Source organism: Macaca mulatta, chromosome 4, assembly GCF_049350105.2.
Source record: "Macaca mulatta isolate MMU2019108-1 chromosome 4, T2T-MMU8v2.0, whole genome shotgun sequence".
NCBI classification, from domain to species: domain Eukaryota; kingdom Metazoa; phylum Chordata; class Mammalia; order Primates; family Cercopithecidae; genus Macaca; species Macaca mulatta.
This window is the reverse complement of record NC_133409.1, coordinates 75,964,065-75,983,912: the sequence shown is the minus strand read 5'-3', so window position 1 is coordinate 75,983,912 and position 19,848 is coordinate 75,964,065. Positions and strand designations below refer to the sequence as shown.

Sequence of the window (19,848 nt, the reverse complement as noted above, 5' to 3'; positions counted from 1 at the left end):
ATCAGGCCCTTATCCCGCCCACTGCCCTCCCCCTTCCAGTACCAATGCATAAAAGTCCGCCGCCAGCAGGAGCCGGCGTGACTTCTTCGGCCCCCACATTCCTGGACCGGGGAACCTCACCCGAGAGCCCGGCGTGACTTCCCTGGCCCCACACCTGAGGACCAGAGAACCTCGCCCGAGAGTGTGCGCATATTTGCAATAAAAGACTGCCACTTTCTTATGTACTTTGGCCTCATGTTTAATTGTTTAGCTCTCCTAAATTAAATTAAATGAAACAAAACAATAACCTCTCTAAGCTACAGTCCCGGATCCTGTGAGGATCAACTGAAACAACATGGAAAGTGTCCTATAATCCGTAATGTGATGTACAAAAAAAGCAAGACATTATAATGTTAATGTTTGGTTTATAAACTCCCAAAAATATCTTTTAACATGGATAGCCTATACATTCAGATGGAGCTTCCAGCTGGGATGAACAAGTTTTTATTTCTGCATGTTTTTTATTTAAATGTCTGGAATCCACATTACTTCAGCACTTAGGTAACTGTGTACAAATTATAAAAGGTTAAAAAGGGTGTATTATGGGAAGTACCTCTCACATCCCTGAGTTCCCCTGGCCAAAGGCAAATGGTTTTTCAATGTATTCTTTCAGAGATATTGTATAACTTGTGGTTGTGTTTGTATTTCGGTTATCATGAGTCAATGTGAACATGTTAAACAACTGTCTTTACTTCCTTTTCTATAAATGTCTGTTTATATCATTTGCCTCTTTTTCTATTGGTCACTCTCTCTCTTGAATATGAAGTATTTCCTCTGGCAGGTACAGCTCCTATTACCAGATGAATGGCTACATGGCTCACCCAAACCTCTGTATCTGCAGTCCTGTGAAAAGCTGGTCTTTCAGTTGGGGTAGTAATGGCATAGACCATATATTGCCATAAGAGGAAATGGTATGACCTGACTTGCATTTGTTTTCTTTTTGAGACAGGGTCTCTCTATGTTGTTCAGGCTGGTCTCAAACTCCTGGCCTCAAGCAATCTTCCCACCTCAGCCTCCCAATTAGCTGGAACTCCAGGCGTAGGCCACCATGCCTGTTGCATTTTTGAATGCTAACCCTACTGTAATAAGCATCATGAAGAAAGGATTGAAGTGGAGAAAGGTTACATGTGAGAGGACCAGTTAGGAGACAGATATGTGACACATAATAGAAAATCACAATTAAATGCCAACACTAGCTAATCCTACTAAAAAAGTATTCCATTATGGATATTTTTAAAGGTTATTGAATATTGCCATAATCTCCAAAACAAACTGATAAAAAATTAGGAGACAGAAGTTAGCTAAAAATGAAGTATTTCTATTCATCCTAAATACAGAAATGATGCAGGTCTATCAGCACTTTCCTCATTTGTAAAATGGGGGCAATCACATCTACCTCATAGGGTTGTAGTGAGGATTAACGGAGATAAACATGCATAAAAGGGCCGGCTCACAGGAAGCTTTCAACAGCAATGGCTTTTTTGTTTCTTTTTTTTATCTGAGATGAAGTCTCGCTGTGTCACCTAGGCTGGAGTGCAGTAGAGCAATCTTGGCTCACTGCAACCTCTGCCTCCTGGGTTCAAGCGATTCTTCTGCCTCAGCCTCGTGAGTAGCTGGGACTACAGGCATGGGCAACCACGCCTGGCTAATTTTTGTATTTTTTGTATTTTTTTGTTTTTTTTTTTTTGAGACAGAGTCTCACTCTGTCACCCAGGCTGGAGTGCAGTGGCACAGTGGGGCGATCTTGGCTCACTGCAACTTCTGCCTCCCAGGTTCAAGCGATTCCCCTGCCTCAGCCTCCTGAGTAGCTGGGATTACAGGAACCTACCACCATGCCTGGCTAATTTTTTTTTTTTTTTTTTGTATTTTTAGTAGAGACTGGGTTTCACCCTATCAGCCAGGACGGCCTCGATCTCCTGACCTCAGGATCCACCCACCTCGGCCTCCCAAAGTGCTGGGATTACAGGCGTAATTTTTGTATTTTTAATAGAGACAGGGTTTAACCATGTTGGCCAGGCTGGTCTCAAACTCCTGACCTCATGATCTGCCCGCCTCAGCCTCCCAAAGTGCTGGGATTACAGGTGTGAGTTCTTGTCACTATTATAGATTCAAACAGGGGTACAGGACAGGTGGCATGGTAACCAAGAGAGCACTGGGTGAGGATCTCATCCTGGCCTCCAAGTCTGCTGTGCAGATTCCAGCCAGTGACTTGACCTTTCTGGCCTCAGTTTCCTCAACTGCACTCAATAGTTGCAGGGGCACTTCCAGCTATAGGTGTGTGTGATTCTGGTTTAAACGTTTTTCTTTCCTAGGAAGAAATCTAAATCAAGTCTGTAATTTCCAAGTATACTTATTTGGAAGGTAGTTCTTTTCTTGTTTTGTTAAATTTTTATTTTTGAAAGAAATACATTTTAAAATGTTTCCCAAGAAATCAGATTTCAACTAAGAATTTTCTTCCTATTTATGGTGACATATTTGTTTGATTGCATCTTGCTTTTTTCAGAACATTCTTCTAAGATGGTGCCTTGTAACAGAGTTTGTGAATAGCAAGCCTGACAGCTGAGGGAATGCAGCTGCGTCTTTAAAAGGTGTGACCTTTTCTAGTCATAAGCCATCTGAGTTTAGAGTACCACACTTTCTAGTAAGGGAAATTCAGAAAACAGAAAAAGAATTTCCTGTATATTGTGAAAGTATATTGAATTACTAAGTGTATTATGGAATTATAGGGTCCCAAGTAAATATCTAACATGGGAAAATTCTAGACAAAGCACTAAATTAGATATTATCTACATGATACAAAGCAAAGTTTCTTAGAAACCTCATATGAAAATATGATTAATACATTCATCCGTAACATAAATCTGCACCAGGTTTCTGACGGTGAATTTCCTCGTTTGGAGTCCTTCGCGCATGCTCACACAGTCACCGAACTTGTATTACCACATTCCAAACGCAGAGTCAGCCTTCTGATGTGGAAAACCAGACTACCCTTTCTGCCCTTTAGGGGAAAGAAAAATCAAGCAAAAGAAAAATCCTCAGAGAGAAGGTAAGGTAGTGGAGTAGGAGAAACACACCCACTATGAATTTGTTTGGAAGCAGATCTGTTTAGAGGCTGCCTCTCCTGCTCGCTGTGTGGGTCCACAGGCTCCTTTGTAAGTGGAGAACGCACATCTCACTCTGGCTTACAAGATCATTCACCCTGAGAGTCAAATAAGAAAAATCCATGCAAAAATGCTTTGCTAAACTGAAAACCACCATGAAAACGCTACACAAAGGCATTACTATTGCCTTTATAGTGATTCTGTGAGCCCTTTATTCACTGTGTGGGTTTCTATCTAAGCTATCAAACTGGTAACTTAATCCACAGTAATGTCACACAAATCTTCTACCAGCATGCACCTATTTCACTCTAACATTCTGGGAACTGTGGTAAGACTAAGAGAGTATTTTTTAAAAAGCAAAAGATGTGATCCTTGCCCTTGAGGAACTGAAATTTTAGTTGAACAGAAAATAAAAGCCCATCAATAGGGGAAAATAATGAATTAAAATTACGAAGCAAGGTATAACTTTGTATGAGACAAAAAAAGTAACATCTCAGTCAACTAAATACCACCTCCTTTCTCTTCCATTTCTGGGTCATTCACGAGGTGCCAGGGGCATGATGAGCCAAGCACAGGCAACGTCTACCCTCATGGAGTTAACATTCCCGTGGGAGACACAGGCATCTCACAAATAACTCAAAGTCAGTGTGTGATGCGGAGAACCGAAGTGCAGGTGCTATGAGAGTATCAGGGGAAGACCCAATTTAGACTGGGAGGGTGGAAGGTTTCCTTGAGGAAGTCACATTTCAGCTGAGACCTGAACAATGCATAGGAAGGACCTGGGCAAAATCTGGCCAGACAGTTTCTGAGACGCTCCACTGCGACCAGTGGGTGTCATCCAAAGTGGATGTCCCCAGGCATGGACTTGGAAGCTAAAGTTCCTGCACTCATTTGAGTCTAGAGGCCACTGGAGGTGCCCTTGTATTTGGCTGGTTTAGAATTTTACCTTCTTCAAACCATCTGTAGCTCAGCTACCAACTATCAACAAACGAGCACCCACACCACAAGAAAAGCCAGCACTGATGACTTCCTGCCCTCTAAGCTTTGAGCATCTCCAGCCAGGCCCCAGGCTTATTGGTTTCCTCCTCTAAGAAGAAAACCTTCTGCTTGTGCCCAAGGCTGGTGCCTACACTTAGGCGCTGAACCGCCTTCCGCATCTCTCAGGGATCTGTGTTCATTCAAAAACCACTCACTGTCTCTTGACTCCTCAACTGGCTGAAGTTAGCCCAGCACACAAGTCTGCCACCCTACCCTGGACACGCAGTCAGCAGGTGCTCCCACTCTGGTTCCATCACTTAGGCTCTGAGCTCCCTGTAGCCCCTGGGATGCTTCAGACCTGCAAGTCCCTGCACATCCAGTCACTCAGCAAATATGTATAAACTTAGCAAATCTGCATTCTCAGGTTCTAGGTAAGGTGCCATTCCCTGGCCTATGAGCAGCTGATCTTTAATGAGCATATATTATATGCTAACAGCTTGTTCATTTCATCTTCAAATCAACCTAAAGACATTGAGGCTCACAGAGGTTGATTTGTGAGGTCACTTTCAAACTTCTTTTTTTTCAACAATCTATACTTTAGAGACATATTTTATGTCATGATCCAATGTGCATGAGTATATATTTACATACTTACACATACTATTCACATACACTCTACATTTCCCAAAACAATGTTGACCTTTATTATGTACTACTACACTCTGATATTTTACATACCATGGAAGGATCCATTAATGGGAGGCATAGCTTAAAAAACAAGCTGGTGTGCTGTGTCCTTTGCTGCAGCTGTTTTTACAGATGTGCCTAGAAGGCCACTTGCCTTCATACAGCTGATGTACACCTGTTCTGTATGACTCTGTTACTGCTATCTTCCATGACACTCCTTGCCCTTCCAGGAAAGCAGTCACTTTTATATGCTTGAAAAGCACCACAAATGTTAACTGTGGCCAGGCAGTTAGTACACTGCTATCGTTTTTTGCGCAACTGTCTCTCTCATCAGACTACAAGTTCCAGAGGCTCTAAAACACACTCTCCTCTCATCTGCCCAAGCAAGGTATCTGGCCTAGAGGTAGAACCAAAAACATGTTGTCTTAGTGAACACAATAAACCATCTTCATTCTGACCCATTTGTTTTCACTTTACAAAAGCAGCTTAATAAATTGGATCGTTTCGTTCTTCATCTCACGGTGTTTTCAAAGAATCATTTCTGAGGAAAGGGAGACAGCTGTCCAAGAAAGGACTGTTGTGAGAAGGAATAACTGATAGCTGACAGCAAGGCAAGGAAGAAAAACGAGTCTACTAGGCCAGAAAGCACAATTATTTCCATGGTCTAAATATCTATCAGACGCATCCACCCTGTGCATCTCCACAGCCACTGCGAAGCTGTGAGGAGTGAGGGCTCTGCAGATCAACTGCCTGGGCCAAATTGTGGCTTCACCACTTACTAGTTCAGCAGCTGTGGGCACGTAAGTAACTGCAAAGCATCACTTTCCTTTTCTGAAAAATGTGGATGACAACTGAGCCTACCTTGTAAGATTAAATGAGAAAATGTGTAAAGCACACAGCTCAGTGCTTGCACACACTAGAGGTTTAATAAATGATAGCTACTATTATTCATATTATTTTTAATGCATTCTACCATTTATTTCCTGTGTGAATGACTCTAAGTTTCCAAACTAATTCTCTTGCCAGGTTTCCCTACATGCCATTTATCAGTGAAGCCAGAAAATGCTGCAAGTCCCTGGATGGTGGTTAATCTCTGGAGGTGCAATGCCACACCTGTGGGCCTCCTGGCACGCCTTCTGAGGCTGCCCTGAGGGAGCGGTGGCTCTGGGCTGGGCCTGCCTGTCCCACACCTCCTCTACAAGGCCAGCTAGAGCTGAGGGGGATCCTGCCTCACTTAGCTCACTATGCAGAAAGCCCTGTGCCCTTCCAGATAAATGGTTCCAGGAATAATTGGCCGGCCATGTTATTTGGCTCAGAAAAGCTCAGCTTGTCAGTTTTAGGCCACTCAACCAACAGCTATAGTATTGATTAGCTCTGGGCGGCCTAAGATGCAGCATACATCCTTCCTGATCTGGCAGATTCCCCAGAGTTTGCTTCTCTCTCTCTCTCTCTCTCTGTGTGTGTGTGTGTGTGTGTGTGTGTATGTGAGAGAGAGAGACAGACAGAGAGAGAGATCTCAAAATCCCCGTCAAGTACCTGAATAGACTCTCAATGTCAGGAGAAGGGCCCTGACTTCTGGTTACCATGGGATCTCAAGCACCCATGGCAGTGAGTAGCTTGATAAACGTTTGTCTTAATGGATGGAACAACCCATTAGGTTTTTTGTGGGGATTAAAGGAAAATCAGTCTGAACTAAGAAGACTATTCCCAGCCAGGTGTGGTGGCTCACACCTATAATCCCAGCACTTTGGGAGGCTGAGGCGGGTGGATCACCTGAGGTCAGGAGTTCAAGCCTGGCCAACATGGTGAAACCTGGTCTCTACTAAAAATACAAAAAAAATTAGCTGGGTGTGGTGGTGGGCACCTGTAATTCCAGCTACTTGGGAAGCTGAGGCAGGAGAATCACTTGAACCTGGGAGGCAGAGGTTGCAGTGAGCCGAGATCGCGCTACTGTACTCTAGCCTGGGACAGGGTAAGACTCCAACTCAAAAAAAAAAAAAAAAAAAAAAAAAAAAAAAAGAGAAGACCGTTCTCTTTCTAGCTGTAAGTTAGAGCACGCAGGACCCTGGCCTAGGAAACGGTGCCCTGGCAGGTTCTGCTGCCCCAGAGCTTGTGTGAAGGTATAAGCCCGACCTGGGCAGGTTCGTTTCCACCACCTGCTAAGGGGCGAATCACTTGTCCTCAAGTTCATTCCGACGTCACATGGTGTTAATTTAGATAATGGATTATAATACAATTTGATAACTGTTTGAATTCCATATTTGGTATATCTAATAGCTAAAGACAGGGGTAGTGGTGGGCTGCCAGGATATTCCCTGGAGTCATTCAGCCTGCATTTTGAAAGGACTGTTTTATTTAGGGGCATTCTCCTGTGAATAGTAATATTAGCATTAGTGAAAAATTCCTACTCCAACAATCCATTCTCGTTACATGGCAATGTAAGCGGTGTTCACGTAAGTCTAGGGAAAACGCTACTTCAATCTCTATTACGGAGACCTGTGTTAAAGACTAAGCCAAAAGACATTTTTCTTCTATCAATTAAAAACAAGAAATCTCTTCACTGCCCTCTTGGAAAACTGGCCTAGCTGGCCTAATGACAAGCCAGTCGTTGTCACAGGTGCTTAAGACCCAGTGGTAGGCCGGGCGCGGTGGCTCACGCCTGTAATCCCAGCACTTTGGGAGGCCGAGACGGGCGGATCACGAGGTCAGGAGATCGAGACCATCCTGGCTAACACCGTGAAACCCCGTCTCTACTAAAAATACAAAAAACTAGCCGGGCGAGGTGGCGGGCGCCTGTAGTCCCAGCTACTCCGGAGGCTGAGGCAGGAAAATGGCGTAAACCCAGGAGGCGGAGCTTGCAGTGAGCTGAGATCCGGCCACTGCACTCCAGCCCGGGCTACAGAGCAAGACTCCGTCTCAAAAAAAAAAAAAAAAAAAAAAAAAAGACCCAGTGGTAAACAAATTACCATTTCTAAAACATGTCCCTGTGTTATTCTTAGATAAGTGAGTTTTCCAGACCTTTCCAGTATGTTCTGCAGCAGTGTCCTATCTGTGGTTTGTTTAGCGGAGACTTTCCCTAGTTTATAAAAACGCTATATGTGGGCCAGGCGCGGAGGCTCACATCTGTAACCCCAGCACTTTAGCAGGCTGAGGCGGGTGGATCACTTGAGGTCAGGAGTTCAAGACCAGCCTGGTCAACATGGTGAAACCCCGTCATTACTAAAAACACAAAAGTTAGCCGGGCGTGGTGACACATGTCTGTAATCCCAGCTACTTGGGAGGCTGAGGCAGGAGAACTGCTTGAACCCAGGAGGTGGAGGTTGCAGTGAGCAGAGATTGCGCCACTGCACTCCAGCCTGGACGACAGAGTAAAACTCCGCCTCAGCAAAAAAAAAAAAAAAAAAAAAAGCTAGATATGATTCTCTTATTTGTAAAAGAGATAATCTTTATAGCAAAGATCCAGTGTTGCTTTCTAAATCTTAGCAGACAAAAAAAAAAAAAAAAAATTAAAGAAACTGATTTATGACGTCCTTATAAGCAAATCACATCTTCTACATAAGAGAAGAAAAAAATGAGTATTTTTGTGTAGTAGGAAGACAGAAAAATTCTTCCCCAGTTAAAAGAGAGACCTATCTTTTGAAGCGCTACAGAAACTTTCAAAAATACAACGAAACTGTATTTAATTTTAAAAGTAAACTGAGTCCTTAAAGCATATTTGCGGGTAGACGACCTAAAGGAAACAGTGATGGAGCTCCATGAACTTAAACAGGGCAATGTTGTCAAAGCTCCAAAATCACCAGGGATAGGTCCAATTAAAGTACCATCCAATGAAAACATATCTCCAAGTTTGAAGGGTGTTACAAAACTGAGTTAGAAACAAAGTCAAATAAAAAGTGAAAGCAAAACTAGGAAATTTGGGAAAATTAAACGGGGGGGAATTTTAACATGGATCTTGTTTAGCCTCCAAATTGTGTATTCTTTTCCTCTTCATGGGACACAACAAATTCTGCAATTTAAGCATTCGAGACTTTAAATTCTGTTGGAAAAAGTAGAGTCAAGCATGAAACCCAAGTCACCATTCATCCTACCCATGAAAGAGAAACCAGCAAAGCCAGAAAGCATGCGTGGCCAGGCCAATGCAGGAGAGCACAAAATCAATTACAGAAAACTTTAATTTCTTCATCAAAGGTGCCTCGTCAGCTAGCAGAGAACTACAGCATTGTCAGGATATCAACAAGACGTCCAAGGTAACAGAAACCACCAAAAAGCAAGCACGTCTTTCGTTTGGCACATGGACAATTTATTTTCATGTTGGCATCTGTTAAAAATTCAGTCCAATAAAAGCGGCTTTGCCATGTGTGTGTGCCACGGTTACATACCATGCCACCTTTGCGGTGTCTCCACCCAGAAATACAGGCAGAGGCGCTTCTCTTCATAAATAGGTGTCACATCCCCATTTGGAGAGAAAAATAGATTAAAAAAATATATTCTCGTTACATTTAACTATGTTCAGTGTTTATCTGCCTGCCTTCCTCTCTTCACAACATGAACTGCTTTGAGGAAGACAGAAACTAATGGCCCGTTCAAGGCTTTAACCCAGGCCCCCCGCGTGGCACCAGCTGTGCTGTTAGGTTAACTGGCAAAACTGCTCCCTGTCGGATACTTGGAGCCGGGCACAGCAACCTCTAGCTGTCCCCATCCACCCCACACACTCCTCTCCGCTGCTGACTGCTCCTGAAACTTACACCACCTATCACTGGGCAAACGAGAGTGCGGAGAGGGGTCAGACTGAGCACCCAGACGGCAGATGGGGGCAGAAGGTCCAGTCATTCCTTACACAAATCTTTTAAGTTTTAGCTGCAAAAGTCTGCTTCAGTGCTGAGGACAAAGACAATGTATGTATGTCACTATGTGCTGGAGAAGCAGAGAAACTACTTTTTAAGGTTTTCGACCCAGGTCTCACCTGAGGTATCTGAACCTGATCTTACATTTACCATGTTCATGGTGCTTTGCAATTTTTACTGTTAGATACAAAATCTTATTTGAACTGTGCAATTTATCCATGATCCTCATCTCACAAATAGTCCAAGGATACAAAACTAGTTAGTGATAAAGCTTGTACCTAAACCCAGATCTTCTGATTCTAAAGTCCCTGCAGATTAAAATGAGAAGGTAAAACATGAGGCCCTGGAGTTCTGAAACTGACAAGGCCATGGTCCCTTCACTCGCAGAGTTCTAGAGTCTGGAGGACAGTTCAACTGCGAATCAACTGTAATCCCAGCTGTTAATGGGTCACCAATGATGTACACATCTGGGCTGCTTCAGAGGGCGCCTAGCCCACAGGGGCAGCACCGTGACTGGTTATGCTTCCTTCCTTTGTTCACCCAACAAACGCTGACTCAAACACCTACTAAGAGCCAGGCTGAGGATCTGAAGAATTAGGACAAGACACACAGGTAAGAAGACCCACAGGGCTGGTAAGGGTGCGGCTGAGGTGGGATGGCTGCAGAAGTGTTCCAGTTGGAGAGAAGAGTTTATATAAAGATTCCAAGAGGTTCAGTGTGGCAGGTGTTTGAGAGAGAAAGCAGTGTGATGACAAGGAGGCCAGCAAAGGAGGCTGGGGCTGGATAAGGACAGGCCCTTGACCACACAGGTCAGTGCACCTTTATCCAAGGCACAGGCAAGTGACTAAAGGCACAGATGGTGAGGAATGATATGCTCTCATTGGTCTGTGGAGGTGGAATATGATCTCAAGGGCATGAGGCTGGGGACAGGAGGAACAGCGAAGAGGCTGTGAGGTTAACTAGGTGTCTGGACTAGAGTGGTGACAGCGGGTACGGAGAAGGGGTGTGTGGAAACCTCTACTGGGGAAGAGTTGGTGGAACTTGACTAATTAGTTTGGGGCAGATGGGGGAGAAAAACGCATCAAGGATGGCTTCTGAATTTTTGGTTTTGGAAAAAGACAATGGTTTTTCACTGAGACAGAAAAAACACAAAAGGAACAGGAAAAAGTGTTGTTATAAATCAATGAATTTACCTAAGATCCAGATGTTCTCAAATACTTTCAATGAAGAGTAATGAGCCAATTACAAATGAGTATTAAGTACTAAAAGCCCACTTTAATTTGTAATTCAAAAAATTACTGTATATAACAAAAGTAACAAAATATGCTTCTTTTAAAATGTTCTAAAATTTCCACTGATGATTCCTCAGTGAATATAAATGGACTCTTATTGTGTGTGACATTTGTTTTCCCAGCTTTGGGATGCACCTATTTCTGGACAGCAGGTTTAAAAGGAACTTAATGATAAACCTAACACAAGTGCTGGGCCATGACTGCCTTCGTCACTGACTAGCTTTGGCTTGGTCCACAGTCTCGCACAAAGGCAGAGTTCTGAGGCTGAAGAAATTAGAAGTAGCTTTCCAAAGTGGTGTCGAGATATTCTCTTTTGTATAAAGCCTCCCATTTGAGTTTATTTTCATCTTTCACACATCACAAAGAAGGGATCTTCAATTAAGAGCAGAGGCTAAATTAATTGCATCTGGGGGTGAGGGTAGATTATTGTTGATGCCCTACCAGAGTGATCTATAAACTTACACAGCATACATTAGGAAAACGATGCATTTACTCTTTAAGACTAGGAAGGTAGATTAAGAGAACATTTTCTGACAACCAGTATATCTTATGAAACATCTCAGCATCTGCAGATTTACTGTCACACTTACAACTGGGAATCCAATAGAAAGAGGAACAAAATGATTTCTGTAGTTTGCAAAAACAGAAAAAAGTATCAAACTCCACTTCCAGCTCCTTAACAATTATCTGGGTGGTCTCCTTCATTTCAGTACTGACTTGTTAATCTATTCCTGAATATTAAGGAATTAGGTCAATTAAGATATTCAAGAGTCATTTTCAAATTAAAAAAATAACTTTTGGTAAAAATATCACCATGAAACTAGTTGACAACAATAAAAAAATTTCGGCCAGGCACGGTGGCTCATGCCTATAATCCCAGCACTTTGGGAGGCCAAGGCGGGCAGATCACAAGGTTAAGAGATCGAGACCATCCTGGCTAACACGGTGAAACCCCGTCTCTACTAAAAATACAAAAAATTAACCTGGCGTGATGGTGGGCGCCTGTGGTCCCAGCTACTTGGGAGGCTGAGGCAGGAGAATGGCGTGAACCCGGGAGGCGGAGCTTGCAGTGAGCTGAGATCCCACCACTGCACTCCGGCCTGGGTGACAGAGAGAGACTCCGTCTCAACATACATACATACCTACATACATACATACATACATACATACATACATAAAAATTGTACTTATTTCTATCTAAATGCCCCTGGGTCATAAAGAGCATGGTTGGGGTTGGGGAGGGGCCTCAGCACAATCCATTTAGTGCCAGGCTCCAGGTGCAAGGGCTGTGGCCCATACTGACACCCACTGTAGGGCTGTGCAGTCATGGAAATGCATCTGGGAAGAAAGGGGCAGTGGGGAGCAGCAGCGGTAGCTTTAATCTTGTGTAAGATCCAAATACTAACAGTGAGTTCACAGGGACAAACACTATGTTACAGCAAATGACATACAGTATTTATCGGTAAAATTGTAAGCTTTCTTAATTCCACAACAGTAAAGATTTTCTAGTTTGGTTGTCCTGTGCTATGAGAGGGTGAGAGAGCTGGATGGCTTTAGTTGTCCAGCTCAGTCTCTGTTGAGCATCTGTGAAGCTCTAGTCTGCTGCCGATATGGGGGTCCCTGGCAGGGGATGAACACCGAGGGCCATGCAGGCCCTGGGGAAGCTCAGTCCAACTCATAGGAAGACGATGAATTCATTCTCTTCTTCCCCTGATTGCATGAAAAGGTAAGAGAAGGATTTGCCCCCAGCCAAAAGATGTGCCCTATGCAAACAGAATGTGATTCGAAATTTGATGAGGAATTCTATTCAGACTTTGTAAAGAAGCTAAAATATACCATTAATTTGTGGGAATAAAATTATACCAAGGCAGTTAACATTTGGGGTTAATAACAGAAGCAGCATATAAAAAATGAAGACATATTGAATAATGAAATATTCAATAATGAAGACTGTTCGGTCTAAATAAAATATCTAAGTTTGAAACCTCAGACTTTTGAAGTATAGAAATTTTGATTCACCTTTTGTGGCAATATGCAAAAAGAACCTCTAAATGCCTGATCAAACCCCATCTGCTACACACTTTGCTGGGTAATGGCACTGTCTGTATCTATAAAAGTGCAGCTACTGATAAATATTACTCTGCGAACATCAGATTCCAAAGATGAGATTTTTGTGATTCTGCTGACAAACAGCTGTCAAGATCCCTATGTTTGGCTGGACAAAATACCAGAGGCTTAGAACAACACAACATTTTGTTATCTATTTTCTCTATAGAACTATAGAGAAATGTATAGAACTATAGAGAAAATACACAACTCGCCCAGCTCACCTAATGTTGATGCCACCGATAAGCAAAAGCCAATTTCAATCAGGTACAGCGTGCTTTGACTACAACTCCTCTTTTTCAACAGTGGAGAGGAAAAGCCAGTCCTTGTGTAGGTTGGAAGGTGGGCAGCAATGAAGGCTGGGGGCTGTTATTCCGTAATTCTGGAAGATTTCACCCAGGATGCTTGCAGCACCGATCTGATGGCCACACAACGGTGCCAGAGAACTGCCTCCAGCAACAGAATACATTTCCTCATGCCTCACAGTCCTGGAGCAGCATCCATTCTGCTCACATCCATGTCCGAAAGGGGAAGTTCTTAGGGGTTCTGCTTCGGCATATCTCAAGGACTAATTAAATCCTCATTACTACCTTCTAATTATTCAAATACTGTGGGATTACACTAGGAAAGTCCCTGCTGGCTCACGAGATGAAAAGGGTTAAATAACCTGTGTTGGTTTTGGGAATCCAGATCTAGTTCAGACCTTCAGAAAATCGCCGGTATTAACATGAATGTTTAACTAGACACCACTGTGAAATTAAAAGGGAATTCAATTAGAAGGTTTTCGAAAAATTAATTCTGACCTCTCTACATCTGTCCAAATAAATAAGCTTTCTTTCAGCATTTTCACCTAATTGCTAATCCAATAAACTAGAAGGGCATTTGTTAGTTTCATTAAGCTTAGCGTGTCATTGGGGTTAAAAATGTGGTAACTTTAATGTTAATAATTATTATACTTATTTATCTACTCAGATGACTATTCCGTATTCCCTCCAAGACTTCCTGAGAAAGAGGACAACCTATTACTAAGCCGTTTCCTATTGTTCTTTTCGAATTTCAAGACATATAAAGATTAAGAAATAAGGATAAAACAAATGTAAACTTGTCACCTACAATTTTTGTAAGATCCATTTCAGTATTTTAAGGTTATCTGAACTGTTCCTCCAATGCCTTAGGTGGCCTAATTTACACTGCTTGATTTTTTGGCAAGGTGACTTAGTAACAATTCTGTATATTGCCATATGAGATCTACAGAGAGGTTTAAAATAAAAACCAATGGCAAATATGTTACTACAGAATACTAAACTGAGGTTTTGACCATTTTTCTTTAAAATTCATACAAGTAATGAAGAAGTAAAGACCAAAAAATTTGAACTAATTTTCTTTATTTAGTTAAAAAGAAGTTCCGCTGGGCACAGTGGCTCACGCATGTAATCCTAGCACTTTGGGAGGCCGAGGCAGGTGGATCACGAGGTCAGGAGATCAAGACCATCCTGGCTAACATGGTGAATAAATACAAAAAAATTAGCCGGGCGTGGTGGCGGGCGCCTGTAGTCCCAGCTGCTCGGGAGGCTGAGGCAGGAGAATGGTGTGAACCTGGGAGGCAGAGCTTGCAGTGAGCCGAGATCCCGCCACTGCACTCCAGCCTGGGCGACAGAGCAAGACTCTGTTTCAAAAAAAACCCAAAAACCCAAAACAAACAAACAAAAAGAAACCCAAAAAAATAAAACCCTTCCAGCAGCATAATACTAAATCAAGTTTTATACTGGAAAACAGAAGAAAATGTAGAGGAAGCAACACTATGTAAGAGAGTAAAGGGCCCAGTAAACATCTAAAGTTTTCCCTCCATTTGTAACCTATGATGCCATGTCTATATTTACTTGCACAAATACCTTTTATACATAGAAAATATCAAACTGTAGAAACTCACAGTTCTTTTCATCTATGTACCATGTGGGGAAATGGATTTGTGACTGATGTCCTGTGACAAAACTCAATACCAAAACCACTAGATAAAATGGGCACCGAAAAAGCGATGAGGTGGGGACAGGGACTGCAGGTTTACAAAGGACTGCTGTCAGGAAATCCGGGCACTTCACTGACCTTGCTGTCACCAGAGGTTTGTAGAACCTCTGAAACACAGGGTACATGGTTTATCAACACATGCCCTTCCTGAATGGGAACACAGGACCAAGTAGAGAAGAAAGATCAGAGCAAGGGTTCAGCTTCTTGAGACTGGGGGGACTTAGGCTCCAGGGCAGTGTTGCCAGCATCACTGCCCCATGAGGACTTGGAGGGAGGACTCAGAAAACTGCACCTCCAGAGAGAAGTAGGCTGCATCATCTCTCACTCTCCATCATCTCTTGTCTCTGTGCAAATGTGTTTCTAGATTCCTTGCCATTAAAGAAAATGTTATCTCCTGTGGGTACATTAAAGAAAGTAGGTATGCAGTGGAATATTAGTATTATTATCATAATCTTATTTATTAAAACAAATTAAGTGTAAAAAGAACTGTTCAATGTGGTTATTTTAGCACTCAGCAGTAGAGAAGCAATGTCATCATCTTTTCTATCCGGGTCTATGGTTCCCGTGATATACCTTTTTTTTTTTTTTTTTTTGGAGACAGAGTCTTGCTCTGTTGACCAGGCTGGAGTGCAGTGGCGTGATCTCAGTTCCCTGCAGCCTTGGCTCACTGCAAACTCTGCCTCCCGGGTTCCAGCGATTCTCCTGCCTCAGCCTCCCGAGTAGCTGGGACTACAGGCGCCCGCCACCATGCTCGGCTAATTTTTTTGTGTTTTTTGTAGAGATGGGGTTTCACCATGTTGGCCAGGCCGGTCTCTAATTCCTGACCTCAAGTGATCCGCCCGCCTCAGCCTCCCAAAGTGCTGGGATTACAGGTGTGAGCCACCATGCCCAGCCTGACATACTTTTTTTTTAAAAAAGACGCTAACTCACTAATGTATTTCTTGGCCTGTTTCTTTCAGCTCTTCCCTAAACAGGGCGGGTATGTATCAATTGTAAGAGTATAAACAAAGTTAAGTTACTTTCCAATATGGGGGGATCAATTTTAGGGAATTTCTTAGTAAGAGTTTTGTTAGATTTACTTTCCATTGTGTATGCTGCTGGTACATACCAAATGATGGTCCAACAAACATATGGTTTTATTATTGTATGAAAGCATTAAAGTGACTGTCATTTGCCATTTAAACACCTGATCAAGTGGCATTTGATCAAAGGTTATTAGGAGCTAACATTTTTTCCTAAATTTTAACACATAATAAAGCCATTTTCGCTAGAGCCTTGCTACCCAGTGCTGGAGGGAATTTCACTCATGTGAGGCAAAACATCTTCTAACATAACAGTCATTTTAAAATAGGAAGTTTTCCTTTTCAGGGTGTTGCCTAACCAACAGATACACACAAAAGGGAATGCACACAGTGATACAGCTTGGCTTTGTGTCCCCACCCAAATCTCATGTTGAATTGTGATCCCAAATGTTGGAGGTGGGCCCTGATGGGAGGTGACTGGGTCATGGGGGTGGTTTCTAATGGTCTAGCATCACCCCCCTAGTGCTATCTCGTGAGAACTCACGAGATCTGGTTGTTTAAAAGTGTGTAGCACCTCCCCTTTCGCTCTCTTCCTCTTGCTCCTGCCATGTGAGATGTGCTACATTTACCTTCACCTTCCACCATGACTGGAAGTTTCCATAGGCCTCCCACAGCCTGCAGGACTACGAGTCAGCTAAATCTCTTTTCTTTATAAAGGACCCAGTCTCCAGTAGTTCTTTATAGCTGTGTGCAAACAAACTATAACAATATAATAATGTCTCTTCAGAGGAGGTCTAGAGATCACATTCATAAAAATCAATTCACATTTAGCAACTTATATAATTTATATTTACTATTTGAAAGAAATGGTCATGGCCAGGTGCGGTGGCTCACGCCTGTGATCCCAGCACTTTGGGAGGCCGAGGCGGGTAGATTACCCGAGGTCAGGAGTTCGAGACCAGCCTGACCAACATGGAGAAACCTCCATCTCTACTGAAATACAAAATCAGCTGGGCGTGGTGGCACATGCCTATAATCCCAGCTACTTGGGAGGCTGAGGCAGGAGAATTGCTGGAACCCAGGAGGCAGAGGCTGCAGTGAGCCGAGAATGCGCCATTGCACTCCAGCCTGGGCAACAAGAGCGAAACTCCGTCTCAAAAAAAAAAAAAAAAAGGAAGTGGTCATTATAACCACCCAGATTGTTATGTATCTGGTATCAGTTACCCAAACTACACTACATATAATAAAGGCAATCAAAGAAAAACAATAATCATATTAACATGGTAATTTCCATACAATAGTACCACTAAAAAGCCTAGAATTTGCCTTGAAAGTGTGTTAATTTAAGCTAAAAGTTTGATTTAGCTCAGTTTCCTAATTGTCGTCCTGTTTTTCACATCTGGCTTTCTACACTGCCCAATTTCCCAAGCACGTATCTGTTGGAAAAGGTTGGGAAAGACATTGTTCAAGGAGAGGGTTTCTCTTTTCTTTCTTTCTTCTTTCTTTTCTTTCTTCTTAGTAATACAGGTTAAAATTTTAAGACTTTCAAATAAGGGACCTCTTACCCTATAACACTTGTTAAAATAGGAAGAACTGTGAGAGTGATGTTACAGGGTTATGGGGTGAGTCTTCATCTCAGTTCTCTGCCTGACCCGAGCAGGCACCCAGTGCAGGACAATTTCCTTTTTCCCCACAGTGACCCAACCATACAACACAGGTGCAACTCACAACCCAAAACAGGATTTTAGTCAGAGTCACGCTTGCTTGGCACCAGCACACTATGAACTTCTATAATGCCTTCAAGATGACCGGAGCCACATGAGTTAATACAGATCAAGCAATTTATAGAGACGATATGGGATGAAAGGATGATTTACAGCAGGTCACAGTAGAGAATTTAGGGAAACAAATGCACATATTCACACAATTATTAAAATCTATTTTTATTTTTTTGAGACAGGGTCTCACTCTGTCGCTCAGGGTGGAGTGCAGTGAGTGGTGTGATCGCAGCTCATTGCAACCTCGACCTCCATGGGCTCAGGTGATTCTCCCACCTCGAAAACCTATTATTGCACCATTAGAAGGCAGTGGTTCTCAGGTACGGTCCTCAAGTCACCAGCATCAGCAATATCTGAGAACTTGCCAAAAATGGAGGTTTTAAATGTCCCAATTCACACCTTCTGAATTGGAAACTTGGGGGTGGGGCCTAGGAATCTCTTTTAACAAGTCCTCCAGATGATTCTCACATACTCTGAAGTTTAAAAACCATGAACTATTCCATTATTAAAACATTATATTATCAACTACACCTTACACTATAATAAAAAGTTAAATATGTAATGGTATTCGAAAACGAAAAATTCATTTTATCCCTCTGAAACATTTCAATTCAACACAAATGATGTGTAGATAAAACAAATCTATCTTTTCATTGACATTACTTTCTAAACATGCTGCTGAGTTTTTAACATGTAAAATAACTTAAACCTCATAATTCTAATCAGAAATCATAATTCTAATCAGAAGCAAATCATCATCTCTACAACTCATATACAAAAAGTTATCAACAGCAGGAGCTCAGTACATATTAGCTGCCAAGGTGGGAACTTCTGGCCTCCAGGCCTGTGTGAGAGAGGAGGGGAGTGGAGGACAGTGGTATTTCTCTCTTTTGGTATGGGATGGAGCAGGCGAGCCTTGCCCCACAGCAAGGGAAGTGACCTGCCACTGCACCAGGGGTGCACAGGTAGGCTTCTTGTACCTCCTCAGTACACCAATCTGGATTAAAACCACCACAAAGAGTAGCTTTACTGCTTCAAGTGAGAATGAAGACAGAGGTAACTATGGGTGGGCCCAAGGTCTCTGCAAGGCCGTAAGAAACGCATGGCAGGGATGACAGGCAGGACTGAGCTCAGGGTCAAGAGCACTAGCAGATGTGGGGCCACTTCTCTCCAAAGGTTTCTTTTTCTCTGGGACTGAGCCCATATTCTTTTTCTCTGGGACTGGCACTAACTAGCTCCTGAGAATAAGGGAAGTCACACCTAACCTCTATACTCCTCAGTTGCTTTAGGTGACCGGGGCCATAGAAAGTTTTAGGTCTGCCCCAGTTCTAAGATTTTACCATTGATTAAGACAGGGTCTTGCTCTGGGTTTAAAATCTTACTATTAAATATCAGGAAATAACCAGTATTAACACACACAACCCCTCACCCCCAACCCACGTACATACGCATTGGGACTGATATCCCAGTTGAGTCATTCACAGTTATTTTTACACAACTAGATCAAATACCAGACTACAGTCACATGTGAACCGTGCTTCATGGTGCTATGTGGACACACACATTCTTAGGGCCTTGAACTGTAGTTTGACAAAGCTTCACCCAACCTGCAAGAAAGCATTCTCCCTCCGCTCCATATTTATTGGAAGGGTTTTTGTTTGTTTCTTCCATCTGATAAGAAAACATAACATCCTTTCAAAAAAGTCATGATAAGGAGGTGCACAGGTAAGCAAACTCACGTAAGCCTTATCGCCTGAAAGCACTATAGGCATGTAAGACATGAACTGGAGACGAACCTCTTTCCTGTGGCATTGGTGACTGGCTCAAGGCGGGATGGGAACTGGATTCTGACTGGCTCCCGGGTGGCTGCGGAGGCATCTGACTACCTGTAAAACACAGGAGGGGAAGTGGAGATGGGGGAACCCTTTGCATTAATAGTGCAGTCATGCAAAACCAAGACACATTTAATTTTTATG

The 19,848-nt window shown here is 42.8% G+C and overlaps 1 protein-coding gene across 23 annotated transcripts in view; it reads right to left on the bottom strand.

Annotated features, from left to right (window-relative positions):
• ARID1B (AT-rich interaction domain 1B) overlaps positions 1-19,848 on the bottom strand; it is a 448,289-nt gene that overhangs the window by 83,559 nt on the left and 344,882 nt on the right. For 21 of the 23 annotated variants that reach the window (XR_013416263.1, XR_013416264.1, XR_013416265.1 and 18 more), the window contains one exon: positions 19,669-19,758. Coding sequence is in view for 19 of the 23 variants with exons in the window: in XM_028847283.2 (XP_028703116.2) it covers positions 19,669-19,758 (90 nt within the window). In the remaining 4 variants the exon portion in view is untranslated. Of the gene's footprint in view, positions 1-18,021; positions 19,544-19,668; positions 19,759-19,848 lie in introns of those variants that run through there. The other 2 variants (XM_077999593.1, XM_077999594.1) reach the window with 1 other exon arrangement.